At 30.7% G+C, this 27,991-nt stretch overlaps 3 protein-coding genes, 1 long non-coding RNA gene and 1 other non-coding gene across 5 annotated transcripts; 4 read left to right on the top strand and 1 right to left on the bottom strand.

The window, feature by feature from the left end:
• Positions 1-5,000: 5,000 nt before the first annotated feature.
• On the top strand, positions 5,001-8,640 carry LOC114423371. Its single transcript, XM_028390115.1, has 8 exons — positions 5,001-5,221; positions 6,161-6,356; positions 6,451-6,588; positions 6,957-7,035; positions 7,359-7,427; positions 7,561-7,636; positions 8,104-8,160; positions 8,314-8,640. Exons 2-8 carry the CDS (start codon positions 6,168-6,170, stop codon positions 8,396-8,398), a joined length of 693 nt encoding a protein of 230 aa, XP_028245916.1. The 5' UTR covers positions 5,001-5,221; positions 6,161-6,167; the 3' UTR covers positions 8,399-8,640.
• A 1,295-nt stretch (positions 8,641-9,935) lies between these two features.
• Positions 9,936-15,155, top strand: LOC114424211. The gene is made up of 8 exons (XM_028391062.1): positions 9,936-10,009; positions 12,618-12,813; positions 12,901-13,119; positions 13,213-13,476; positions 13,555-14,190; positions 14,278-14,516; positions 14,599-14,661; positions 15,146-15,155. The coding sequence occupies exons 1-8, from the start codon at positions 9,936-9,938 to the stop codon at positions 15,153-15,155; spliced, it is 1,701 nt and encodes a 566-aa protein (XP_028246863.1).
• Positions 15,156-15,238: 83 nt separating this feature from the next.
• LOC114421845 lies at positions 15,239-15,600 on the top strand. Its single transcript, XR_003668583.1, has 2 exons — positions 15,239-15,299; positions 15,378-15,600. It is a non-coding gene; the product is annotated as an uncharacterized LOC114421845 (long non-coding RNA).
• A 1,523-nt stretch (positions 15,601-17,123) lies between these two features.
• Positions 17,124-17,195, top strand: TRNAM-CAU. Its single transcript has one exon. It is a non-coding gene; the product is annotated as a tRNA-Met (tRNA).
• Positions 17,196-19,645: 2,450 nt separating this feature from the next.
• On the bottom strand, positions 19,646-27,304 carry LOC114423370 (citrate synthase, glyoxysomal-like). Its single transcript, XM_028390114.1, has 13 exons — positions 26,850-27,304; positions 25,424-25,604; positions 25,091-25,176; positions 24,484-24,588; positions 23,216-23,278; positions 22,908-23,017; positions 22,486-22,605; positions 22,252-22,327; positions 22,044-22,117; positions 21,747-21,867; positions 21,326-21,423; positions 21,096-21,219; positions 19,646-20,047 (listed from the first exon to the last, which is right to left on the bottom strand). Exons 1-13 carry the CDS (start codon positions 27,099-27,101, stop codon positions 19,916-19,918), a joined length of 1,542 nt encoding a protein of 513 aa, XP_028245915.1. The 5' UTR covers positions 27,102-27,304; the 3' UTR covers positions 19,646-19,915.
• Between the last annotated feature and the right edge of the window lie 687 nt (positions 27,305-27,991).

The following is a 27,991-nucleotide window of genomic DNA, read 5'->3' as shown; positions in this document are numbered from 1 at the left end:
TGAGCATAGTGAATTTAAAAATCAATTTCACAAGTGCATTTGTCAATCTCTCACTATTGAAGAATTTGAATCTGATTGAGAAGCAATAATAGATAAATATGGGTTGCAAGATAATAAGTGGTTGCATAAGATATACTACATTCGAGAAAAATGGATAGTTCCATATGTACATTAGAATTTGTGTTGGAATGTCCATCACCCAAAGGAGTGAAAGTATGAATAATTTTTTTTAAGGATTTCTTGAACTCAAGTATTCCATTGTATAAATTTGTGACACAATATGAAAACTATTATACATGTTATAACAAGGAAAGGGAGAAGACTTTTAAGACAATAAATTTAAAATTGTTGCCTTGTACAATGGGAGAAAAGGTTTTCAAAAATAATTTTGAATTCAGTGCCTTGAAAATCTTCTTCATTTCCTTATTATAACTTGCCTCAAGAGTCTTCTTATATTGTTTTAGAAACTTGTACAATGGAATACCTGAGCTCAAGAAATCGTTAAAGAAAACAAAACAAAAAATAAAATATCATTTTTATAATTTTAGTAATAAAAAACATTTTCTCGATTCATCTGCATATGATAATTTTAGGACCGCATTTCATATCTATTAGTTGGTTGTCAAGATAGGATATGATGGATAAATGAATATGATGAGAACATGATAAATTTTAATCATATTCAATTAATGCTTGATTCGTACAAGATAATAATAGTGTATACTTAAATTTAAAAACAGTTTCATTAAAATTACATATAATTTTCTAAAAATTTAATTTGAATTTTAAAAAAATAGTAACTAAGTTATATAAAAGTATATTTTATTTACGTAGTTATTTTTCTTATAATTATAAACAAATAATATAAGATTTTTAAAATAGTCAATTTTTTTCTTTAATAATAAATATTTAATTTTAATTAATAATTTATTTAAAATTTGTGTCAAAATTATAATCAAACATGAAACATCAATATTTAATATCATGTAATCAATTAAAAAGTCATGTAAATTTTATAAAAAAAAATCGTATGACTTTTTGACATTAAATTTTAACTCTTCATATATGTTATATGACGCAAATTTAATTCTCTCACACATATTTTTTTCTTTTTTTCTCCTAATATAAGATAATATGTCAATTAAAAAAGAGAAAGAAATACACCATACTAATAAATAAAATAGGATAAACAACAGATAATGACCATCCTAGGAAATCAATCAATGAATCTCCTGTTGATACATTAAAACAAATCAATGGATTTAACAAAACTGAATCTCCCACAAAGAAAACAAAATAAAAACGAATAAAGTATTTTCTTATTCTTTTTAACCGTAATTTCCTCAAAGAAAGGGTTAAAGTAAGAAAGAATGCCAGGCGGTTAAAAAAACGCGCCACGCGAATATTTAATGGTGCTACTAATCTCTCAACCACTCTACATTGGCACAAGCATTATGCAACAGATACAATATCACTAAATCAATCAATATCAATAAATACACAAGCATTATGCAACAGATACACTAAGACTCAAGCATATATGCAATATGGTATTATGTCAGTGAAAAACCACCCTAGGGTGCTTAAGAGTACATAACAAGTCACACCACACAATGGGTATGTCAGGTCACTCTCACTAAGTAAAATCATAAGGTGATCAGTCAAGATCACTCCGTTTTACGAGAATGCTCCAACCATATGGGATCAAGATAAGCTTAAAGGAGCACTCAAACCGAGTGTTTTTACCCCCAAAGCCTAGACTCCGAAGAATCCGTTAGGGCCTCACCTTCCTGATTCAGGTTCAACCCTTATAACAATTTTTTTTTACACATAGGCATTGCTCATGAATTATACAATATCCATGATCTCACACTCGTGTTTCAAATACGTTTAACATATTGCGCTACAATTTAACACTTTAGATTCCTAACTAGGAATCCTACACTTCCCCTTCAACATTGCGCATGAACATTTTTCTCAAGGTAAATACTGGTCAGATTATTGTATAATTCACAGCTCATAACACAAGTATTTTTAGATCAAGTGTTAACCACACACTAATTCACAACTAAATCTCATGTTCACAATTTCATATCTCATAATATCACAATCCACCATCGCATGTTTACGTGTATCTCACAAATTAACACATATTCAACTTTGCACTTATACTCAATCTCAATAACAATATTATAATTTCAAAGCAACATGTTATCCCACAATTCATCACATATTTAATTTATCACTTATATACAATTTTAATCATAATTTCATGATCCCAATATAATTATTTATCACGTTAGTCCTATCAAAAACACAAACAAATTATTCAAAAATATTTCTCAATCCACGGGGAGTAAAACCCCTCAAAAAATTTCATATAATCATACAGGAAAAATTTCAATACAATAAACATCCCAAAATAAATCCCAATTTGATCCCTTAAGGATTGCTACTCATGTCCATTCTAATTCCAATTGCGATAAACTCATCCCTTACCTCTAAGTGGACTCACGTGTGTTCCGAAAGTGATAGTGGCATCTCTAATGGTTTCCTAATATTCCTCAAGTTTTTCCTCTAGTTGCTCTGATAAAGTTTCCAAACATTAGAGAGAAAGAGAAGAGATTGAATCATAGATTCCATTGTCCTCGTGAAATGAGTATTTCTCCCTCTCCAGACATTATTTTATAAATCCCAACGGTGAAAATGTGCAGCGATGAATTTCGAACACGTTATCCAAATTTCACAATGATCCAATGGTTAACAAGTCCAAGATCGTAGTTTTACTGGGACTGATTTTGAGTCTCTGTGTGAAAAGGAAAAACTACGATGCGAAGGGCAATTCTCTCACCTCCGACATTGTTTCCCAAATTCCAACGGTCAGAATGTTCGGAAATGCGTTCTAAACATGGTGCTCAAATTTCACAATGATCCAACGATTAATGAATTTGAGAAGAAAAAAAAGATTTTGGAAGGAGAAGAAGGGAAAACGAAATTGAGAGGAAGGGAAACGGCAGAAACAATCATCAGTCTAAAAAGTGACTTTACATGGCTTTATTTGTAGCTAGGTATTCCCAGCCTATTATTTACTCTATTTTTCTTTATTTTTATTATTTTATAAAAAAATATCTCTATTTTATTTCCTATCAAATGAATAAATCAAATATTTTTTTCCTTCAAACCATTATTTTAATAAAGTTATTTCTTCTTATTTATTTAATTATAAAAACCTTACCATTTTTCTAAAACTCTATTTATTTTTAATTAAAAAAATTTTAAAATTTATTTACGAAAAATGGGGTATTACACTTACAAATAGATACATGATGCCTTCCGTTCCATTAACTGGAGTTAATCATCATCAACAATATTTTTTTTTGGTTGGTTGTGCTCTATTATGGGATATGAAACTACAGAGAACTTAGTTTGGTTGTTGAATACTTGGCTAAAGGCAATGTCTAAAGTTTCTCCTAAAACTATTATCACAAATCAAGACGTTGTTATCACTAATTTTGTTGCAAGGGTGTTTCCAAAAGAAAAAAAATTTGAGAGTACTTGAACCATATTTATCATGAGCATAGTGAATTTAAAAATCAATTTCACAAGTGCATTTGTCAATCTCTCACTATTGAAGAATTTGAATCTGATTGAGAAGCAATAATAGATAAATATGGGTTGCAAGATAATAAGTGGTTGCATAAGATATACTACATTCGAGAAAAATGGATAGTTCCATATGTACATTAGAATTTGTGTTGGAATGTCCATCACCCAAAGGAGTGAAAGTATGAATAATTTTTTTTAAGGATTTCTTGAACTCAAGTATTCCATTGTATAAATTTGTGACACAATATGAAAACTATTATACATGTTATAACAAGGAAAGGGAGAAGACTTTTAAGACAATAAATTTAAAATTGTTGCCTTGTACAATGGGAGAAAAGGTTTTCAAAAATAATTTTGAATTCAGTGCCTTGAAAATCTTCTTCATTTCCTTATTATAACTTGCCTCAAGAGTCTTCTTATATTGTTTTAGAAACTTGTACAATGGAATACCTGAGCTCAAGAAATCGTTAAAGAAAACAAAACAAAAAATAAAATATCATTTTTATAATTTTAGTAATAAAAAACATTTTCTCGATTCATCTGCATATGATAATTTTAGGACCGCATTTCATATCTATTAGTTGGTTGTCAAGATAGGATATGATGGATAAATGAATATGATGAGAACATGATAAATTTTAATCATATTCAATTAATGCTTGATTCGTACAAGATAATAATAGTGTATACTTAAATTTAAAAACAGTTTCATTAAAATTACATATAATTTTCTAAAAATTTAATTTGAATTTTAAAAAAATAGTAACTAAGTTATATAAAAGTATATTTTATTTACGTAGTTATTTTTCTTATAATTATAAACAAATAATATAAGATTTTTAAAATAGTCAATTTTTTTCTTTAATAATAAATATTTAATTTTAATTAATAATTTATTTAAAATTTGTGTCAAAATTATAATCAAACATGAAACATCAATATTTAATATCATGTAATCAATTAAAAAGTCATGTAAATTTTATAAAAAAAAATCGTATGACTTTTTGACATTAAATTTTAACTCTTCATATATGTTATATGACGCAAATTTAATTCTCTCACACATATTTTTTTCTTTTTTTCTCCTAATATAAGATAATATGTCAATTAAAAAAGAGAAAGAAATACACCATACTAATAAATAAAATAGGATAAACAACAGATAATGACCATCCTAGGAAATCAATCAATGAATCTCCTGTTGATACATTAAAACAAATCAATGTATTTAACAAAACTGAATCTCCCACAAAGAAAACAAAATAAAAACGAATAAAGTATTTTCTTATTCTTTTTAACCGTAATTTCCTCAAAGAAAGGGTTAAAGTAAGAAAGAATGCCAGGCGGTTAAAAAAACGCGCCACGCGAATATTTAATGGTGCTACTAATCTCTCAACCACTCTACATTGGCACAACACTCCCTCACGGCGCATGTTAGCATTGTTGACAAAAAAACAAAGCGCGTGGGACTCACGCGCCTGAGTCCTCCTCGTCCTCTTGCAACCGTTGTCGACACTCTTTCTTTCTCTCTCTACCTTAGTTACGTTCGTATCTCGGATCCGTCGACGTTTCTGTCCCTTCTTTCGGATCCACCTTCGTTGTTTCGATCGAATCTGTAAGCACATCAAAATTTTCTCGATCTGTGTTTTAAGGAATTGAGTTTCTGTTTCGATTATCTTAATGATCTATATTCCATTTTCTTTTCTTTTTTTTGTTTTTTTTTTTAAATTGCCCTTTTGATGATTTTTTAATTGGATTGGGTTTGCTAAAAGAAAAATAGGAATTAGGGGATCGTGGGAAGTTTTTTTTTTTTAATAAATAACCAAAATATCTGCAACAGGGGGAAGAACCTTATAAATCTTCTGTTTTTTTTTTTTAATGTTATGAATTAATAAAACTGAAGGTTAATATGATCAAGTTCCAATTTTCAGTTACCTTTTTGCTGAATATGATCGATTTGATGGTGTTTTCTTCATAAGCATAGCTCGGGTGGTTGGTGTGGCGTACAACCATCAATTCATTTATTTTCAACACAACCCTTTTTTATCTATTATTTTATTGATTAATCTTTTAAATCAAGATAATTTTGAATCAGTTTTCTTTAATTAATTTTTAACCAAAGGTTAAAGTGAAAAATAGATTTATTGTCTAATGGATGGAGAGGAATTTTAGTAGTAGCAGTTTAATCTATATATCAGTGTAGTAATTTTTATACTGTCAGTCAATGAAAAAATTGTCTTAGGTATAACTTTTACAGTAATTATTAAAAGTGAACAAACTTGTCATAATAATCTGTGATTGAAAGTCAACATTTTCTAATTAAATTTTCTTCTTATTGTTGTTATTGATTTTAACTACTAATTCATGTACCAAAAAAGAAAGGGTGGTATTTTGGTAATTATTGTTTTCTTGGTTATGTGAGGCTAAGCTTACTGAGAAACAAAAACTTGGAAAAATTATACCCATCATCTGAATTTAGTTAGTTTTGATGATTAGTTTTTATTTTGTTCCCTTAATGAAATTTTGATTGTTGTGTTGTTTTCTTCGTGATCAGTGTTACTATGATGAGAAGAGATCAAATACGTGCACGTGAGATGCGAACCCCATCCCTGGTTGACCTTTGTGTTCAGAAAGTAATAGATAATGTAAGGTACCTTGGAAATGTTGGTTCTCTTGACCAGCATCTGCTCGAGCAAATTTTGCCGCACTGCACAGCTGACCAGTTGATGCATGTGGAGAAGTCCACCAAGGTAAGATGGGCTTTGTTGTTTTTGTTAAATGAGAATGAAGTTAGAACAAGAATATAATGGTTATCTAATATGCTTGATTGATGTGCTTTCTCAGGGAAGAAATCTCAGCCCTGTAACTGATAAGTTGTGGAAAAAGTTCTATGAAAAGCAGTTTGGCACAAATAACACTAATGAAGTGATTAAGAGGATGAAGGAAAAAAGAGTGAACTTTAGATGGATGCAATTGTATGAGGTATAACTTTTCTTTATTTGCTTTGCTGTTTTGACTTTTGTTTTGCCTTTTAAGCCTCAATTAATTTAAATGAAAGAGAAGTATTAGATATTACTACCGTTTCTTTCATTATCTCTACCAAAAAAAAACTCTAATTATCAGTTGTGTTAACAAGGTAACATCCTTACGGTACCAAGAAATATAGAATTAAATGTTAGAATTAAGCGTATGTATAATGAGTGGTATTAGCTGTTACTGACTCAGGTGATTAGTACTGAGTGACTCTAATTCAGGGAATGGTTCCTCTTGTAATCATTACTTTATAATGTGCATAGTATAAATGTATAAATGTGTTGAGTGATTAGTCTCACTTCTAATTCTATACATAGGCAAAAGGAAAGGAAAGGGCTCAGGCTGAGAATGAAGCACTTGACCGAATCAGACAACTGTACAAGAAAGAAGATGCAAGTATGACCCTAGTCCATGTTCTTGTTTTTCTGTATTTATGGTTTTTGGGGAGAGGGGCTTGTCTAAGTTTTACTGGCTTTTTCTGCTTTATTTAAGATGAAGGTCTAATCCTTTGTCTTCTTTATATTAGTTTTTCCTTCTGGTAAATATGATTGTTTTATTTCAAAAAACGAATACTAATATAACTATTAATTACTGATTTGATTTGATTAGCCTTTCATTTTACACTGGGGAGCAATGTAGCAATTCTTGGATAGTTATATACTTATATTTCTTGCAACCTGTTTAGTTTCAAATAGTTACCAAGTATTGGTTCTCTGTAGGAAAACAGAGTAGGCAAGTAAGGACATGCACTAAAGTTCCACCTTCAAGTAAAAGAAGATTTTGGGGAGGTAACCCTTTATTTTTTTCATGTTTGTTTCCTTCTCATTCACTCCAACTACTGTACTTTTGTTAAGTACATTTTGAATTTGATCAAGTTGTAGCTTTTATTTATTGTTTCATCTTTTTGATGATCTGTTGTAGATAATGGACCTGGATACAATGTATCAAATGTGAAGAGTAACATAATGAAGAAGGCAAAGATAGAATTTCTGAAGAGGTAACATTTCTTTTATAATAATTATTTGATGCTTCCAAGAATCTCAAGTCCAATCCATACTTCCATCCAGCTAAGAAAGTGAGCAAGCTTTTCCCTAGGACGGGATGCTTTTTATTTGATCATTGGGAAACTACACTTTTTCTTCCTGTAGCATGCACAAGATTGCATTCAGCTATTTATCGTCCACAATCTTTCTTACTTCACTGTAATTTTGTTCCTAGGTTGGAATATCCAATCCAAGGGTTCTTGACCTCAAAGTTTGTCACATTTGGGCCTTGCATTGATAGTGGGCCGAATCAACTAGCCGGGCCTATATGTTAAAGTAGTTAAAAAAGAAAAAAATAATAATTTTATCATGAATTTTACTGGAATTTTGTCTGCTGTAATTCTGTTTTGTGATCATTCATCTTAAAGCTTGTATGCCCAACTGAATGACTTAAATTTTTTTTCTTTTCAATTTTCTACAGTCATGAGGTAAAAAATCTTGCAGCAATGAAGAATAAATCTATCCAGAGGAATCCAAGGTACATATAACATCATTTCTTTCTTTTGTAGAAACTATTTCTTGGCATTCACTTTTGTCCTTGGTTTATAAGGCTGAACTATATTTAACCCTATTTTTTCTTTTTCCTGCTCTCTCTTCTCAATGATTCCGATGTTGTTCCATGTCCCTGTAGTTCATCAAGCTTCAAGAAGACCGGAAGCATTTCTGGAATTGGTTCAACTTCCAAAGATCCCAAACCTACAAAGAGGGTATTTTAGGGGCAGACTGTGAAAGATAGCAATGCCATGTATCGTGATTTGCTTTTAAATTTTAAACATTTATCTCCTTAATAAGAAAAAAAAAATGGCTTCTATTTCTCAGCTAAGAAATTTTACTTTTGTTTGCATTTATGTTTGCCGCATAGATAGATAGAATTGAAGCGTAGTATGCATGGTCATTGTTGTAATATAATATATTTATATTCATGTACCAATAAAAAATTCCTTTATTTTTCATATCAGATGTTTATGGTGTAGATGCTGGCATGGGGGATTCTATAGGTTTGTTGTTCAACAGTTATAGTGAACCAATTTCAATCTAAATAGGGAGGAGGAAGTTTTATTCTTTTCTTCAAAATGTTAATTGCTTTCAAGTTATCTACTTGTCTTTCTCAAACTTGATTTGTGTAATTGTATTATTTAGATTACTTAATGGTTCCATAAATCAATTTCAGTACAATGATTAGAAACTTAAAAGTCCATTTCATTTTGAAAATTTGGTAACCTGGGGATGAATTTCGCAACATAAATGGATAAAAGTATAACTTGCGAGATAGTAGGAAGATGCATATTAATGTCATGGTAGAAAGTTTGTTGCTGCTGTGCTTTTTCATTAGGGATGCTTGTTGCTATAGGGTTTTAAAATCTAAATCGACTTAAAATAAAAAATTGGAAACCCCTAAAAAAAATAAAAAATTGAATCAAATTCATTCTTTTTTATTTGTTTGGATAATTTTTTTCTTAAATTGATTCATTTGGTTCAATTTGTGTTGTATTTTTGAAATCAAATCAAATCACAATACTTGTATTAATACTTGCATTACTTTTGTGTACTTGAGTTTTATCATATTTCATAGTGTTATGTATATAAAATTTATATATTGTATATCAATTTCTTTTTCGGACAATCTTTTTAAGATATATTTGATTTAAATGAATAAAAACTTAGTAAATTGTTATTGTAAAAGGTTAAACATGTTAATAAGTTTCTTTGATTGTTATTAGTAATTCTTTTTAATGTAATTTAATTTAAAAGATGAAAAAAATATATAAATTTTAATGAAATAATATTTTAATAAAATCATAAAAGTGGAATCAAACCAAATCGCACAATAAAGATTTGGTTTGTTTGGATTTTATTTTAAAGGAAAATTGAACCAATTATATATATTTTTAAGTTTAATTTGGGTAACCTTTTAATGAAAAATTGAATTAAACCAAATTACAAACAACCTCTCATTGTTATCACCAAAAAGTGTTTCATAGTGAGTGAATGTTTTTTTTCCCAAGTAATTTAATTTAAAGTATTCAATAGGTTGTCTATCTGTATTTAATGTTTTCACACCATATCCATGGATACATCATACCTAATTCCAAACTAAAATCTCATTGTTGAAGGAAAAACAAGATGCAAGATCCACCAACTCGGAAGTTTACACTTTATTATTTTAATTGAACTAGAAAAATTAAAACAATTTGTAGGTGATAACATTGACATATTCCATGCTTGAATGATCAAAGGTATGATATAATAGCAATGGATCCAGAATTCAAATATCCATCTTGTGTACTTGAGTTTTGGCATATGAAACTGTGTGATCTGAATGCGAGGTTCGTGAGAATGTCACTCTGAACCCGGGATATTTACCATTAACATGATTCAATTTAATCATTAATTGTAATAAAGTTTATAATTAATGTGGGATTGATTTACAAGACTAACAGCATAAAGACGAGCAATGCAAGTTGTTAGTAAACTATGCCATGCTTAAAAGTTTCTAGACCTTCAAATGAGTCAAGCTTTTGGGCATGAAAGAAATAAAGAAATTCTAAAACTTAAAACAATGATGATTGCATTGCATGTCTTACATTGCTTTTGAAAAATAATTCACATATATTATACAAAGTGATTGGAATGACCCAATGAGACATTCCAAAGTAGAACATTAGTTTTCCCGTGATCAAGTAAAAATGTCTCACTTGAAAGTAAACTACTACTATCTTGTCATTGAAGGACTATGTTAATGTTAATTTGGTTCCTCAATGATAATAATGACATCAAATCAAATTATATTTACAAAGAAAATATTTAGTCATTTAATAGTAAAAATTCATTGATTCAACCCACCATCATTAGAACATCATGGTCATTATTTAATGACTCAGTTAAACATTATAAACTTAAGATTCAAGAATAATGGTATACATATATATAACTTGATCATTGCAATTTTGTTTATTATATTTACTTATAAAAAAATAATTTTATTTATTATCATTATCATTTAATTAATACCAACTTTCAAGGGTTGTATATTAAATGAATGGCCATGATTTTTCTTTAAAAAATCCACCATTTTTATCATCCAAAATTTTATCTCTAATCTTAAGTTAACTTCATGAACAATTTACTTTATTTTTTAGCGTAAAAGTTATCTATGAAACACTAAAATAATAAACAAATTTTTATTCACTATTACAAAAAGTAGTTTTAACATCGGCTTATTAACATCGGGTTTTTACAAAACCGATGTTAAGTTAAACGCGGTGGCATATTTGTAAATAAAGTATTATTCTTAACATCGGTTTTCCAAAAAACCGATGTTAACTAATGATGTTAACATCGGTTTTTTGGAAAACCGATGTTAACATCATTTGTTAACATCGGTTTTTCAAAAACCGATGTTAACGTATAATATGTTAACATCGGTTTTCCAAAAAACCGATGTTAATGCATACACGTTAACATCGGTTTTTTGGAAAACCGATGTTAACATCATTAGTTAACATCGGTTTTTTGGAAAACCGATGTTAACATCATTAGTTAACATCGGTTTTTGAAAAAACCGATGTTAACATCATTAGTTAACATCGGTTTTTGAAAAACCGATGTTAACATATGATATGTTAACATCGGTTTTCCAAAAAACCGATGTTAATATAAATTTTTTTTTAATTTTTATATATTTTAAAAAAATCATATATTGCGTTATTAATTATATTTTAATTAAAAATATATAATAATTAAGAAACAAATATAAATTCAAAAGGTAAACATTTAAAAATTAAACTAAATTTTTAAAATGAATTTCGTAAATTTAATTTTATTATTATTTAATCAACAAAATTATATGGTTTCTTTATAGAAATTAAAATCTTGCGTAACTTTTTTTTGTCAAAGATCGATCTACTGCAAATGTCCAAATGTAGTGTGTGACTACTATCCAAGTAAGTGTAGGGTCGGATTGATTAATTTTTTTTATTCGTAAAAATTAAACATAAAAATATATAATAACTATTCAACCAAGAAAAGACAAAAAAAAATAATTGTTTAGTCAGATCTCTATGACCGATAAAATAATTTATTTCAATGGACATATTTCAGAATAAATATAAAATCATTGTTATTTATAAAAAAATTCTAAAAATTAATTTAAGATATGATTCTTGCATAATATTAAATACATGCCGTCAAAAAGATACATATTTTAGGAAAAAACGTTAAAGATACATATATATTTACTGAAATATAAAAAATATAATAATTTTTTAAAATTCAAATAGAGTATAAAAAATATAAAATTAATATTTTTTAAAAGGCATATCATTCGTCAAAATGAAGTTGATTGATAAAGTATATAGGCATGTTTTTAAATTATATGAAAATGTGATTGATTAATGTTGGTTTGCTCATGAATTGCTTTAAAAAAAGTAAATTACTAAACCATGAAAATCGAACTAATTAACAAATATAGCGTTTCTCTTTTAAAAAGAAAACTAGCTGTTTTTATTATTCTTTTTGATTTATATTGGCGAAGAGAAATAGGCCTGTTAAAAAATTCTAGTTGGGCTAAACGGTTCAAAACTGAACTGGGCCCAAATATCAATTGTCCATTCACTGATAAATTAATTTGAGAATGCAAAAGTCAATTAAACAAGTTATAGTTAAAAGTGCAAATAATTGACTTATATTACAAAAAGAAAAAGAAGATTCGTACCAGTATCTAACTTCAAATTGAATTTCAATTTCCAATGGGGGACTGATATATTGACAATCAACAAATTGCTTTTGAAACTCAACAGTCAACACGAGCAAATTAAATTAATAAAGCAAAGTACTTACCTTAAAAGGGAATTATCATTCTGCAAATTATAATCTAGTGCTCAAGTTTAATGCAAGTCTAATTATTATTTAAAGTCTTTTTTTAATTAATACTAGTACTTACCCTAGACCAGTTGGGGCAGAGAGACCCCTTGTCCATGTGGATCCTGTTACTGGCAAAGCAGACGGTCCCCACAGCAAGAAATTTAGAACATATTTAGGGATCGTTGCTCGTGATAAGGTGGATGTCACATACGAAAATTGGAAGCATGTCCCTATTACTCAGAAGGATTTGATATGGGAGGATATTCAGGTATCATGTATTATTTCATGTTCCATATTGTTTGTTAGCCAAATATTTGAATTTAGTATTAATAAAACCTAATTTACTCTTTGTTAGGCTGAATTTGATATCCCTGAAGCATCTGATTTAAGGACAAAAAAGAAAATACTTCAGACTGTGGGGGAGCGGTGGAGACAGTTTAAGTCTGATTTGACGTCGAAATGGGCACTTGCAGCTGACAAGGATAGTGTTGATGACACTGTATGCAAAATGTACGGCATTAGCAAGGAGAAATGGACCCAATTTTGCCAGAGCCGTAGAGACCCTTCATGGGAGGTAACTAATTTGGGATTTTCATTTTTTTAACTTTAAATGAACTTATTATAATACATTGTAATCATGAGTTTCATTAATGTTTCATTTTTACAGAATGTTCGAAAAAAAGCACAAGCTGTCCAAAAACAAAACACTGCCCCTCACGTGATGTCTCGTGGGGGTTATGAATATTTAGAAAAAAAGTTGATGGATGAGAAGAGAAAGAAAAAACTAGAGGAAGCAACTCAATCCGGAAGCACTGACACCGTCATTGATCCTCCATCTCCCATCAAACGACACGTGAAGTGGAAGCTAGCCCGCACCAAGAAAACTGGTGACATGACATCTGAAGCAGCAAAGGAAATTGCTGACAAGATTGTAAGTCACTTTCAATTCATAATTGTAATTATTTTTTTTATTGTGTGATTAAGTATAGAATAAATGTGTTCTTCACAGGATGCGCTTGAGGAGCAGGCCTCACAGGGTTCCTTTGTTACCCATGGACGTCATGATATACTGACTGCTGCCATTGGGCGACCAGAACACCCTGGTCGTGTGCGTGCTGTAGGAGCCGGTATAACCATCAAACAATACTTTGGATCAGCTTCAAGGACCTCCTCCATTGCTCCCGAATACCTGCAACAGTTGACGCAACAAATCAAGGACCAACTAGAGGATTCAATCACAGAAAAAGTCACTCGACGGCTAATGTTATCCTTCAGCCAAATGCAATCACAGGGACTCGCACTGCCTCCTGAACCTGATGTTGGTCCTTCAGCTGCTCGTGTCAGCACAAAGGAGAGTTGTGTTGATCCCTCAGGGAACGATCTAGACACCGGTGACTCATACAAATGTGGGTTGTATATTGAAGAATATCCTTCTCGCCTGGTTGCCCTGGGAAGAGTTTATGAGGGATCTACAACAATTCACAACATTCCTTTGCTGCATGATCAAGTTAAGGTTAGTGTTGAGGAGATTAGAGATGTAGATGCTCCCATTCCTGTACCCACTAAAGAGGTTAAGGTCGTGGGACAGGCTCTTAACACATTCCTTGCTTGGCCGACACATCTAGTCAAGCGTTTATCAGAACAGGTATTTTAGTGTCATTAAATGCTTATTTTTCCAATTAAAATGTTTACTGTGATTAAATTATGTCAATTAATTATGTTGGATAAACAGGGAGCTGTGAGACCCGCGAAACCTGCAGATAGGCCGGATGATGAGGTCGATGATCCGCTATATCTAATGACATTGACCATTCCACAGCTTTTTCTGAAGCCATTGCAGGTTATGTGGGATGCTACCTTGTTTGGCCTATTTAATGAAAACTTTCCCTTGTACATAAAGCATGAAGATCTGTCTGAAATTGCACATGGTGGTCAATGTCTCAGCATATCTGTTATACAGTTGTGGATTCTGTAAGTCAATTTAGATTATTGTTAGTTACCTAATTTATTGTTTTACCTTCATGCATAATTTACTTTGTGTTAACAATAATAGGCATATGACTGAGACAAGTATGCGAGCTGGGAATATCGATGTGTATGGATTCCTCGAGCCACAGTCTATCCAGAGATCTGGCCAATCACAATTTGAATCAGAAAATTACATTAAGAACTGGATGCAAAATTCAAAACGAGATGTGTACCTAGGAGCCTACTTGAATGGGTAACTTAAACTCAACAAATGAATTTAAATAATGTATAATAGTATAATAACATATATTGGTCTCCACTGCAGTGCACATTGGCAAATGGTCGTCATTTTGCCTAAGGAAAATGTTGTCATTTGGTTTTGTTCGTTGCATAATAAGCCAGACAACTACCTCAAAGGCATAATTAATAGGTCAGTGTTGTTTTTTAATATATTTGCATTAGCATTAGTCAGGTAAATCAAAATTTTAAATGTACAATAAGAATCTATGTTTGTATTCAATAGTGCTTTGAAAGGACTTGACGATACTCAACAAAGTAAATCCAAGACTCCTGCTAGGTGGATTGTTGTTAAAGTAAGTTATTTAAACAATATGTTTTCACTTATATTTTAGTATTGTGTAGACTAATTTGTACTGAACGTTGCATATCTAAATTTCATAATGTATTTAGTGTAATAGACAAAAAGGAAGCACTGAGTGTGGGTATTACGTCATGCATTGGATGTCAACTATAATCTTAGGAAATTTCCAGAATAATTGGGAAATGGTAATTTTTAATTCACCAAATTTCATATTATTATGATTGCTAATATATTATTAACTTATGTTTTATTATATCATGCAGTATTTCACTGATCCTAGACCATTGGAACCAGAAAGATTGAAGGCACTTCGCAACCAGTGGGCAAAGTACTATTTGAAAGTGAAAAATGAAACTTAGGATGTTTAGACAATCTTGTAATTGTAGTTTATATTTACTTACTTAATTTACAATTCATGTCTCAACATTAAATATGTTTTAAATTCATAGTAATTAGTAAATTTCTTATTGAATTTTCTGGTAAAAACTGTTTCAAAACAGAATGAAAATTATATGTTGTGTGGTCTGATTTTAAAATTTGCAGGTTATTTTTGGGATTTATTGAAAAAACAGACATCATGTTAAAAATAAATTTCTAAAACAACATCAGTTTTTTAAAAAACCGATGTTAAATCTTACTTACAACATCAGTTTTTTAAAAAACCGATGTTAAATGTCACTTACAACATCCGTTTTTTAAAAAACCGATGTTAAATGTCACTTACAACATCAGTTTTTTAAAAAACCGATGTTAAATGTCACTTACAACATCAGTTTTTTAAAAAACCGATGTTAAATGTCACTAACAACATCAGTTTTTTAAAAATCGATGTTGATTTATAGATTTATAACTTTTTTTTCTTCATAATTCATATCATATAACATCGCCTATTTAAATAACCGATGTTAAATATCACTTACAACATCAGATTTTTAAAAAACTGATGTGAAATGTTACTTACAACATCAGTTTTTAAAAAACCGATGTCACATGTCACATTTAACATTTGTTATTTAAAAAATTGATGTTAAATGTCACTTACAACATCAGTTTTTTAAAAAACCGATGTTAAATGTTACTTACAACATCAGTTTTTTAAAAAACCGATGTTAAATGTCACTTACAACATCAGTTTTTTAAAAAACCGATGTTAAATGTCACTTACAACATCAGTTTTTTAAAAAACCGATGTTAATTTATAGATTTATAATTTTTTTTTTTCATAATTCGTATCATATAACATCGCTTATTTAAATAACCGATGTTGTATGTATTAGTTAACATCGGTTTTGAAAAACCGATGTTAATGATACTACTTTCCACATCGGTACTTTCAACATCAATTAATAACCGATGTTGAAAGTCTTAAATAACCGATGTTAAAACCTTATTTTCTAGTAGTGATTTAAAGAAAAAATAGATAAAAGTAATTAAATAATAAATAATAAATAATTTATTAAATCACGTTAAAGTTTCTAAATTTTTAAACAAGTAAAGATAAAACTCTAAATTTGTATTATTTAAATAAGAAAATCAAATTCATATAACTTGTGTTTTTTCACTAATCAAAACTTGAATTTCAATTGAAGGAAGAAATTTTCGTTTTGAAAAATTGCCTCCCAAAATATTAATGCAAAAAACAGGTACCCATTAACATCAAAACGGAACCCAGTCATGTAATTGTAGAGCCTAACATTATAGCTACTCCATCACCAAACCTAATTGAATATCAAATTCATTCCATTCCCACGTAATTCCTTGCTTTAGTAACTACCCGACATTGCAACATTTGCTTACCACGATCAAGTTTGTGAGAATCCCACAACCAAATCTCAATTTCATGTGCATTCTTTATTTCTATTTTTATTGTTTTTTTAAATTTAAAGCGTAGGCATTAAGAAGAAAACTGTTTATGTACCCAAAAAAGATGAAAACAGCTCCTTTCATTAAATTTAAATACCATACAATTTTCTAGAATAAGTAATATTATTATGAATAATACTTCAACAATCAGAGTGGCGCAGCGGAAGCGTGGTGGGCCCATAACCCACAGGTCCCAGGATCGAAACCTGGCTCTGATAAAGAGTAGCTTCCGAATTTTTTGGGTTATTTTTTCTCTCAATCAAATTCAAATACAACTGAAGGCTTTTTTGGTACAGTTTTGTTTTTTATATATATAAACTAGAAGAAGTTATTTGTATATAAACTATTTTTAAAACGCTTTAAGTTTTTGTCCTGAACTATGGTACCAAATACTACACAACAAAAGCTACGGAATTAAAGAAAACGAATGAGGGTAACATCTTTCCAAAGCAAAAAATAATTATCAAACGATTTTTAGTTTTTATATCTAATATTTTTACATACGCAATTAAATTTATTTTTATAGCAAAATATTTTTTATTTAACTTCTTTTGAGATAATTATTTATAAATTGCATGCAGAGAAAAATATAGGATAGATAGATGATGAATTGAAATTTATATTTTAAAATTAAAAATATGTCTTTTTTCACATGTTAGGCAACTTATGCCATATATAACTAACGCTGAATTATGCGATTCTCCATAGGACACTATTATCAAAAAGTAATTTTTCGGGTACTCTTTCCATGTTCATTTATTTTTAGTGCCCTTTCCATGTTCATTAAGAACCTACTTATTAAAAGAAATTATTGGCAAATTCTTAATCTCTAGCTAAAATAGAATATAGCTTATTAAGAAATTAGTTTAATAGCTTTATCCATTTAAAGGTTAGAGAATGGATGCCAAATTCATGTTTTACACTTATTTTTACACAAGTAAGCATTTAATATGGACTCATGGAAATAAAATATAATTAAAATTTGTTATCATAATAAAATTATTATTTTTACTTCATTTTTTAGATAATTATTTTTAAAATATATTTAGAGAAGAACAATAATATAAGATATACATTTTGTGAATGTATGAATACATGAATGAATTTTGATGATGTCAAAGAAGAATCAAGTAAGGTTATTTCAAAGGATAAACATTGCTTTAAGATTAACACAAGATTACTTCAACAAACAAAGTCTTACTCTAAGATTAACTAAAAATCAAGTCAAACATGAAAGGCTCTGGTAATCGATTAAGAGGCAGTGTAACTAGAAGAAAAGAAAAGTTTGAAAAATAGCTGTTAAAAAGGATTTTGAATTTGATTTTTGAACCTGTAATCGATTACCAGTAATGAAACTCTTGAAATTCAAATTCAAACTTCATGATCCTTCAAAATATAACTGTAATCGATTACCAGTAAAGAATATCAGAAAAAGCTTCTTGAAAAGGCACATCTCTTCAAACCATCTTGAAAATGCACGAAGGACCTATATATGTGTGTTTGACTTCAAAAAGTATGAGAGAGATATTCCAATAGAACTTCATTCCCAAATGCTCTCTGAACAACTTTTGGGCAAACACTTGCAAATCCATTAAGAATTCATCCATGAACTTCAATTGTAATATCTTTCTCTTAAAGAAGGAATTCTTCTTCTTCTTATTCAAAGAGATTGATTAAGGGACCAAGGGTCTCTTAAGTTGTAAGAATTTATGAACACAAGGGAAAGGTTGTTCCTGTGTGGTTCAGGTATAAATCGAGTTTATATTTCTCTCTTCCCTTATCAAATTTATATTATTGCAATTTTGTATGTTTAAAGAAAATTATTAAATTGATTGTTGTTTCTAGTTCTGCATTCTAAGTCTATCATTTAAAAGGGGGTTAAAAGTTTGTTTTGTTAGTGATAAATTAATTCACCCCTTCTTAAGATAACTGATGTCATTTATCAACACATTTATTTAAATTTTAAAAGTTAAAATGATGTTTTCATATATTAAGCTTGATAATACCCCAAACCCCTGCCTCATCTTTCCTGTTTACTAAAGCTTTTGGGTACAAGATAAAACTTTTCCACTTTTAACTTTGCATCGGTGATTAAAAAACATAATATCACACAAAAGTTATTAGTTTGTTTATTTTCATAAGTATTTTTTTTCTTTTAAAATCAATATATCTCCATAACACGGCCAAGGAATCAAATTTTTAAAAGTATGATTAAGAAACTCAGTCATCGACCATGACCGTATTGGTTTATCCTCATAAGTATTTATTTTCGATTGATTCATTAATTTAAATTATTCACAATTTTTACAACTTATATTGATGAAATTATCAGCATAACTACTAGTCTACTACAAGACCTACTTGAATAGTTGAAAGCCGGAACTTGCAAATCCCATCAACATTCCACCAGCTTGCTTAATTTATGCAGTGACATGCTTTTAAAGAAAACCCCTTACCTCATTTAGATTATACCAAAGAAAATTTAGGTAATAAAAAACTCATAAACAACGAAGATAATAAGTTTTTTTTCCCATTAAGCTTACAACACTAATATTCTATTTTAGATTGTATTAACAAACCAATTATTTCCCTTTAAACCATTTATAATGATTTAATTTTCAGTTTTTTCTTAGTCTCTCCCTACCTCTAACAATTGTACTAGCCTCCATATGTCATCTGATCCACATTCCATATTGAGATAGAGATTTCAGAATTATACAATTTATGTTATGACATTGCAAATACAAGGAGTCTTTCTTTTTTTTTTCAGATAGAAAAAAAATACTGAAACCATGGTCTTATTGATTTCATGATTTTATTTATCTATTTGATATCATAATTTTATACATAAACAAACAAACTTATTTTATGTACCAGAAAAAAAATTAATTTTTTCTCTGGAGTCTGGACCTTATTGAGCACTTGGCAGTTTCACTAGTTAAGCCCCAGATCCAGCAAGACGCCTCTTTGAGGCGTTTGATACAGCCAATTGACCAAGTTTGTCAGTGTTACTTGATGCAGTCCTTTGATTAATTGGTGCATAATGCCTCAACCACTCCCCAACATAAACCTGGAACATCAAATAGTCATAATAAGAGTAGCTCAAAAATCCAAAAACCTGTAATAAAATGGTAACATTTGCCCTAGTCAATTACTCCCCCATCTTATTATAATTGTCATGTAAGGAAAAAAAAGTGCCTCATTATAATTATCATTTTAGTTTTTCAATGTAACATTAATTACTTTTTTCCACTTATATCCCTTATATATTAATGATGAATTATAAAATCTAGAAATGGATTAATGACAATGTAAGGTTAATTTTGCAAAATTAGTACTTTCTTTCATCTATTTATTATTTTTTCTTAGTATGTATAAGACAACCTAGGATGACTATTATTTTGGGATGGAGGGAGTAATTCACTAACTGCACAAACAAACATGGTCTATGCAATAACATCTCATTTGTGTGGCTGATATGGTGATCAAACTTCATCAACTACCAAGAAAATAACAGCAAAATATTGTGTGATTTTTTTTAACTGCTAAGTGGAATGCTTGCTATGAGAAAATGTTGGCAGAAAACTACTTACCATTTAAGATCTATTTGGATAAACTTTTTCATAAGCATTAGTAGAATAAGAAAAATGAAATAAGCTTCTCCATAAGTTAAATTTAGCTTATGCATAACTTAAAAATCAGCTTTTGGATAAAGCTAATATGAAAGTGCTTCTACAAATTAGTTTATGCATAAGCTAATTTTAACTTTTGGAGAAACATATTTCATTTTTTCTTCTTTTCTTCTATAAGTGCTTATGGAGAAATTTATGCAAACAAGCCTTAATCTAAAACTAACCCAGCTTAAGTCATTTCCGCCACATCAAGCCTAATAATGACACAGGGTAAGCAGCATATATCCACTACTGGTTTACCATATCAGTCTGTTGTATTTACAAATATTTCCCATTGCTAAAGATATAATTCAGCCTCACCGATACAACTAAGAATATCAGCACATCATACGTACAAGCATATCAGCACACATTAACCAAGAATGATTATGCCAATATGCAAGATCATGATATAACCAGAGAAATGATTTAAGGAAAGGAAATAACCTGTTGAGGTCTCATAATCTTTGTATCAGGATCATCCAAGGACTCTCGCCAATGTGCCAAGTACCCGGCCATTCGAGGGATGGCAAATAAAACAGTGAAAAACTCAGGTTGAAACCCCATGGCCCTGATGGCACAAAACCATCAGCTCAATCCTAGTCATATAATGTGGGAGGAGTAACATATGTTGTTATCCTCCCTGGTTACAAAAACTGGATGCAATAATAGGTTACCTATAAATCAGTCCAGAGTAGAAGTCAACATTTGGATATAGCTTCCTCTTGATGAAATACTCATCAGACAGTGCAATCTTCTCCAAGGCAACAGCAATCTGCACAATCAAATAATTTCAGATGAAACTTTCAAGTTCAAACTGAATATATGGAACTGAGTCGACATCACTTTAAGCATATGAAATTTTCCTGTAACAAAATTTGACTGAACTGTCGTGAATTTATTTCAAATACTTGTACATATATACATTATATGTAAAAACTATGCAAAATAGTTTGCAACAGATTTTTTAAAAAAATGTCTCAAAATAACATGTACGGAAAAAACTTTCAAAATGTAATATTTTGATATTGTTTAACAGCATATCCAGTGTAAGGATTATACAAAAGATACATAGCAAGCACAAAAATGGATAAACACCTCTATAAGAGGATCCCGGCCAACAATGGAAAACACTTCCTCTGTCAGTTTCCTCAAGACCTTTGCTCTTGGATCATAATTTTTGTACACACGATGTCCAAAACCACTGAGCTTCCGTTTCCTGGAGAAAAAGCAACAGACAGTATATCAAATAAAACTTATCATTTTCCCTGCTGGCTGTGAAGAGACCCAAAAAATAGGAGTCATAAAAGAGCAAGTCATCACACCATCATCCTTTTTACACAGATAGGATAAACAGACACATGAAAAGAAAAAGAAAAGGAAAGTAATAGCCACCTGGCTTTAACACCCTCAATGAATGCTGGAATGTTCTCAACAGTTCCAATTTCACTCAACATTTTGAGGACAGCCTGCATAACCAAAAGTTACATTAGCCTCGTTCAATGAGTACAGTCAAAGGTTAGACTTCTGCTTTGTTTGCTTTCCATATTTAAATAAGCAATTGGAAAATAATCATGAGAACATCCTAAGCCATTTACGTTACCTCATTGGCTCCACCATGAAGAGGTCCATATAGAGCTCCAACAGCCCCAGCAATAGCAGTATATACATCAACACCACTGCAAAGCACAAATAAGGTAATAGTTACATAATATAAGCAAGTTGCTTCATTTTGCTTGGAAAATCTACTTAGCCCAAATTGTGTCTGTTATCAGTCAAAGCTGACTCTGTAAGTTTGATTTGCAGGAACCTCTTGCTTAGGTAGTAAGATGTCTACCTTGATGAGAGGTGACGTACAGCAGATGTAGAGCAATTCATTTCATGTTCTGCATGCAGGACGAAGATAATGTCCAGCGCTCGAGTTAGTCGAGGATTAGGTTTATATGATCGATTGCCACTGAAAACATGGTTAAAGGAGATTTTATTTGAGTTATGCTGATAAATCTCACGATAACAAAAATAAATTAGATATGTAGTTAACATTCTACCATCAAAAATTAAATAATACTACTTTTTTTTTTTTAAAGTAAATCATATTACTTTTGATAAGATATAGATTTTTTTTGTATCAGAGCCAGAGGAAAAGAAAAATGAAAACCATCATGAAGCTCAGAATTCAGAAGAAAAAATAACTTAAAACACAAAAAACAACTTCAGGTTATTCCAAATATCAATCAGACTTAATACAGCAAGACATACAAAGAATCTAGCATGTATAGGAAGTTCTCTGTGTAAGAAAGTTTGTTGGATGGAAGCACAGGCGGCCTTCCTGCCAATCTAAGATTAATCGCAGCAGCAATTGTTGTTATCTGCAATCAAAGTAGAAAATAATGATGCAACAAAGCAGTTGGAGAGCTTGCAAATAAGCATTGAATTGATTGAATACTTCATGGAAATTCAGAAGATAACCAATAAGCACGCGAGAAGCATTCAGAATAATTGAATTACTTATTACATATATCTGGGACAGATGCTTAAGAAGAACAAAGACAACTGAATAAGCAAACCTTTCCAATAACCCGTGCTATTTGCTTGTCTCTCACTTGCTTTGAGTTGTAGATATCAAGACCCTACATTAAAATACAAAAAAGTTTTAAAATAAATAGTCAAAGCTGAATCAAATTAAACACAACAAGGCAATAACATGTTAAATCCTAATAAATAATAAAGTACTACTCTGCACTCACATGTATATTGAACTAAGACGTAGGAAAATGTAATATCCCACGATAACCACTTATCAAAATAATGAACAGCATCAAATCTAAAAGAGAGGCCGGCAGGTAGAATCAACAAACTGTAAACCTGGGTCTACCAATTTTTTCAATATAACAACTAAAATAAATCATTATTTTCAAGGGAACAACTTAGCATTATTTGACAGAATTAAGTAAATACTGCAGAAATTGACTGGAAAAGAATCACCTATTTTTGTTTTTCTTAAGTATTTCAAAGCTGAGGTAAATAATGGTTCATTCACCAAAAAAAAAAAACAAAGGTTCAAACTCAAAACATATGATGCAGTTCTATTGATTACTTGTCTCATTATAAACTTAAATAGTGCAATCATCTTAGGCAATAGCTACCAACTCAGACCTTGGGGGTTCAGATAATATAAAGCAAAATAATATTAATTTATAAATTGTTACAAAATTCTGAGTTTTGATTTGTAACTAAAATTTTCAGTGATTCAATTTTATAGACACCTAAAATCTTCAGGGGCTCCCACAATGTGTAGAATCTGTTAGAATATCTAGAGGGATATCTCATAATATCATGGTTATATATTAGAATATTTCCAAGTATCTTAAATAATCTCTTAGGAGTAGCTTCCATATTTCTTTACATTTTACAATCTGTTTCCTTATTTCATTAGTATTAGGAGTCTTGTATAAGTATAAATAGAGATTATAGCTTTGTTTTTGTATCACATCCAACAGGTCATGTCATTATATACAAGAGAATATTATTCAGAATCTCTATTCTTTCTTCCTCCTTACCTACCTAAATCCCTTTAATATCAACAGAATCAAAGCTCATTACTGTAAATAATACTTAACAACCACCTATGTGAGTATATAATACTCACAAAAAATCAAATGAAATGAGCTAAAAGATTTGCAAAAACTAGAAATTTAAAAAAATACAAGTTTCTACAAGATAAAATTAAGAACATATTTTCATAACAAAGGTAAGGTTTGCATTGTTTATGAATCACTGTCGAGCAGATCAAAAGTTCAGTAACTTGAACTTGACCAAAGTTTGTGTTACTTACTTTGAGAGCAGGATTTGCATCAGGATGAAAAACAGACAAAGCGCTCATGGCATTGACAAGCATGCCCATAGGATGTGCATCATGAGGCATTGATTCTATCATATCCTACAAAACAAATGTATACTGCAGCTGTTAGATTAATACACTTGTACTTCTCAAAAATAAATTAAGAACCTGATTACTGTCCTTTAAATAATCATGACAAAAGAACTAAGAACTATGTAGAGTGATTGCACAAGAAATTCTCAGGCTTATAACTTGGAACACAAACCAGTCTGGTAAAAGAGGCATATACATAACATAAAAGTGAACAACAATAATACTTATACATGAGCCACCCCTAGCATTTATCAACCATCCAGTTAAGTGAAATAGCAAAGTGCTGAATATGATCCCCAAGTTTCACCTTAAAAGCATTGCTAACTCACATCTTCAAGATGTCAAGATAATGTATGTGCATGAACTTACTGCTTAATACTCTGATTGATTACTTAAGCTTTTAATCACTTGTTCATTGTAAATATTAACAATAAATAAAAATAAAGAGCTACCACATAATTTGGGTCCTTAAACCAATAGTAAGTCATTTGATAGCAGAAAAGCTCACCAAAACTCCTTGTGGTACAGCTGAATGCTGAGATAAGGCGAATTCCCATTCCGCTAACTGACTTTCAGAAGGCAAATTTCCATACACTAAAGACAGAGAAAAGCAGAGTTAATAAACACTAAAAACATGTATTTAATTCATAAAATGAAGCCTGTAATTAACAGGATTCATTAATAAGGACCCTACACCTGCATAAACTGTATATGCATCTTTGCTGATATAAAATCCGTATCTCAGCTAATCATCAGTGAAAAGAAAAATCCATTCACTTTTCATAAACAATGGCCACATAAGTCCCATGCACATGCAAGAAAAATTCTAACCAATACTCACGTATGAGATATGACACTTCTGTAAAGGTGCTTTTCTCTGCCAAGTCTTCAATAGGATATCCTCTATATCTAAGGATTCCAGCATCACCATCAATGTAAGAAATCCTTGAGATGACAGGAGCAGTGTTCAAATAGCCAGGATCATAAAGTTTGAGTCCCTTGTCATTTTTCCCAGATGATATCTACAAATCAAAAATAAGAAAAACCTCATAATCTAACACTAAACAATATTAACATAAAAAATCATCATTACAATTAATTACAAACAACCTCCGATTTTTCGATTTCAGTATGTCACCATAAAATCTGAATAAAATACAAAATAAATTACCTTACTAACCTTAAAATTTGAGAAAGCCTATTTTATTTTTTGTTTTTACATTTAATAACAAAAGTGCTTGCTTGACATCCAACAGTACATCCAAATAAGAGGGAACAAATTGACAAAATTGACCCCCCCCCCCCCCTCTCTTTTCTCGTCTTCATCTCTACTATTCACAAAATTCTCGTCTTCCTCTAAAACAAGAGCTTAGGAAAAACATTTCTTCAAAATTACCAATTTTGAAGGCACAATGTTTTTTTGAAAGTCAAATGTTAGTTGTTAGAAATGTTAGTTTTTGTTAGCCAAAGGGAATCGAACCCGTGACATTTCCCCCCTTTCCTCCTCCTTTAACCATCCAACACACCTTATAACTCCTTTGACATATATAAGGAATAACATGGCAGGTGCGTGTGTGCTAAAGTTGGATGCCACACAGGCATTTAACGTGCCAACTCATCCTTTTGAACAGCGCTACAGGACAGCAATCACAGCATCTAACATAGATACTAAATTGATTGACAATTTACATTTTCAGCTATCAATTTGCCATTTTGTTAATGTCAGCAACCAAATCGACCAAATTGGCAACTCACTCATTCCAAACAATTCACGAAGCAGGGCAAATCACCTATTTCGTCCCTGAAACTAAGGAAATTAAAAATAAAGTCCTTGAAAAAAACAATGTCAATCACATTATATTAACATGTTCTCGGGAGCCAAAATGCCTGTAAGTAATTAAGTTTAGAGACATAGATGAATCAGCTAGTACTTTCGTCTTTCGAGTATTTGTTTGCAATCTCCATCTTTTTAAAACCTACGTGACATTGCTAAACACTTTGAAGGACTAAAAAAGTAATTTATCCAAGCAAAATTGAGCACAACCCAATTCACCAAATTCAAACCCCTTTCGTGGGCCAAGATCACAACCGAAAATTATCAACAAAACCACAACTTTCTCAAAAAAAAAAAAAAAAACGCATCAATATCAACATCAAAATACACCACAAACAGTAATCCAAAAGAGGAAACAATACAAAAGGATCGAAATTGACGAAAACCCACTTCACCAAATCGAAAAAGGAAGAGGAATCAGCATCAGAAGTACCTTCTTGAAGTCAGAGGCTCTGACGGTGCCATCTGGGGTGACTTCGATCTGGTACTTCTTGCCGGTCCTCTCGTCGACGACGGTAAGGGTGCCCTTCAGGTTCGCCGGCGGCAAGTCTCCGGTGGGGGCGGAGAGCCGGTGGGGGTGGAGGATCGCGGCGGCGGAGGTGGCGTCGGAGGGAAGCAAGTGAGCTGCGAGGGTGGCCAAACGGTTTCGTGCAGTTTGTTCGGAAGAAGTAGTTGTTTTTGACATTGTTGTGTTGTGTTGATGATGCTTCTTCGTTGGTTGTGGAATTGGAATGATTTGAAGAAAGTGGAATAATTCAAAGGACTGAATATGCAAATGAATTTAAGGATCAGAGTTGAATTGGAACTTGGAAGTTTGAAGGGAAAAGCGAAATTGTTTCGGACCGTGTCACAGTGATGCACGTGTTTCAGAGTTGAATATGCAAATAATGCGCATGTTTCACGTATATGCTTTATAGTCGAGAAAATTATTTTTTTTATCATTTTTAATCTCTTGATTATTTGTTTAAAAATAGTCAGGATATTATATGTCTATTCAAATTTTGTTTAACTTTGATTATAATGACAACAATTTGAGTCAGAAAACTCCAACAATCACAAAATAGTTAATGAAGGATGAGATATTTGAAAGACCCGTTAAATTAATTTTGGGGTTTAGTACATTAGAATGGAAGCAAACAAATTGTGATATATCTTTATATTCACATGGTCAGTTAATTGGGGTAAGTAGTTATTGAAAAAAAATTATGTATAAAACAAGATTCGACTAGTTAGATTGTTTAAATTATTTGATCAAAATGACAAACCATTATTTATGTATATAGCATTTCATGTAACTGAGGTTTTCAAGTTTATTTTCCTTTTTAGGTCACCCAAAGGCCATTTTGAAAAAGAATTTTCTCTATTGTAAAATTGTAAAACATTAATGAGTGTTGCATCTGATGTCTTATTTGCAAAATGTTCCATGAAAAAACAGAATAGAGAGAGGAGTAAGTTTGGAATAAGAAACAAATTTCAATTGTTAATATTAGTTAATATTTTATTTATAAAGTGTTGACAATTGTCACGTTTTAACGGGATCAACTAAGGTTTTGAAGAAAACCGTTCGGTCTCTTT

This window comes from Glycine soja, chromosome 8, assembly GCF_004193775.1.
Source record: "Glycine soja cultivar W05 chromosome 8, ASM419377v2, whole genome shotgun sequence".
Lineage (NCBI taxonomy): Eukaryota > Viridiplantae > Streptophyta > Magnoliopsida > Fabales > Fabaceae > Glycine > Glycine soja.
Note: the sequence above shows the minus strand (reverse complement) of the source record. Positions and strands in the feature narration are given on the sequence as shown.

Excerpts from the sequence above, each read along its gene's own strand:
- LOC114423371 (XM_028390115.1), top strand. The coding sequence starts at position 6,168 with ATGATGAGAAGAGATCAAATACGTGCACGTGAGATGCGAACCCCATCC. Across the intron at positions 7,036-7,358 it reads GTACAAGAAAGAAGATGCAA|GAAAACAGAGTAGGCAAGTA; the intron begins GTATGACCCTAG and ends GGTTCTCTGTAG. Across the intron at positions 7,428-7,560 it reads TAAAAGAAGATTTTGGGGAG|ATAATGGACCTGGATACAAT; the intron begins GTAACCCTTTAT and ends GATCTGTTGTAG.
- LOC114424211 (XM_028391062.1), top strand. The coding sequence starts at position 9,936 with ATGGATCCAGAATTCAAATATCCATCTTGTGTACTTGAGTTTTGGCAT. Across the intron at positions 13,120-13,212 it reads GTAGAGACCCTTCATGGGAG|AATGTTCGAAAAAAAGCACA; the intron begins GTAACTAATTTG and ends TCATTTTTACAG. Across the intron at positions 13,477-13,554 it reads AGGAAATTGCTGACAAGATT|GATGCGCTTGAGGAGCAGGC; the intron begins GTAAGTCACTTT and ends TGTTCTTCACAG.
- LOC114423370 (XM_028390114.1), bottom strand. The coding sequence starts at position 27,101 with ATGTCAAAAACAACTACTTCTTCCGAACAAACTGCACGAAACCGTTTG. Across the intron at positions 22,606-22,907 it reads CTATACATGCTAGATTCTTT|TGGCAATCGATCATATAAAC; the intron begins GTATGTCTTGCT and ends CCATGTTTTCAG. Across the intron at positions 21,220-21,325 it reads TACTCTGGACTGATTTATAG|GGCCATGGGGTTTCAACCTG; the intron begins GTAACCTATTAT and ends TTGTGCCATCAG.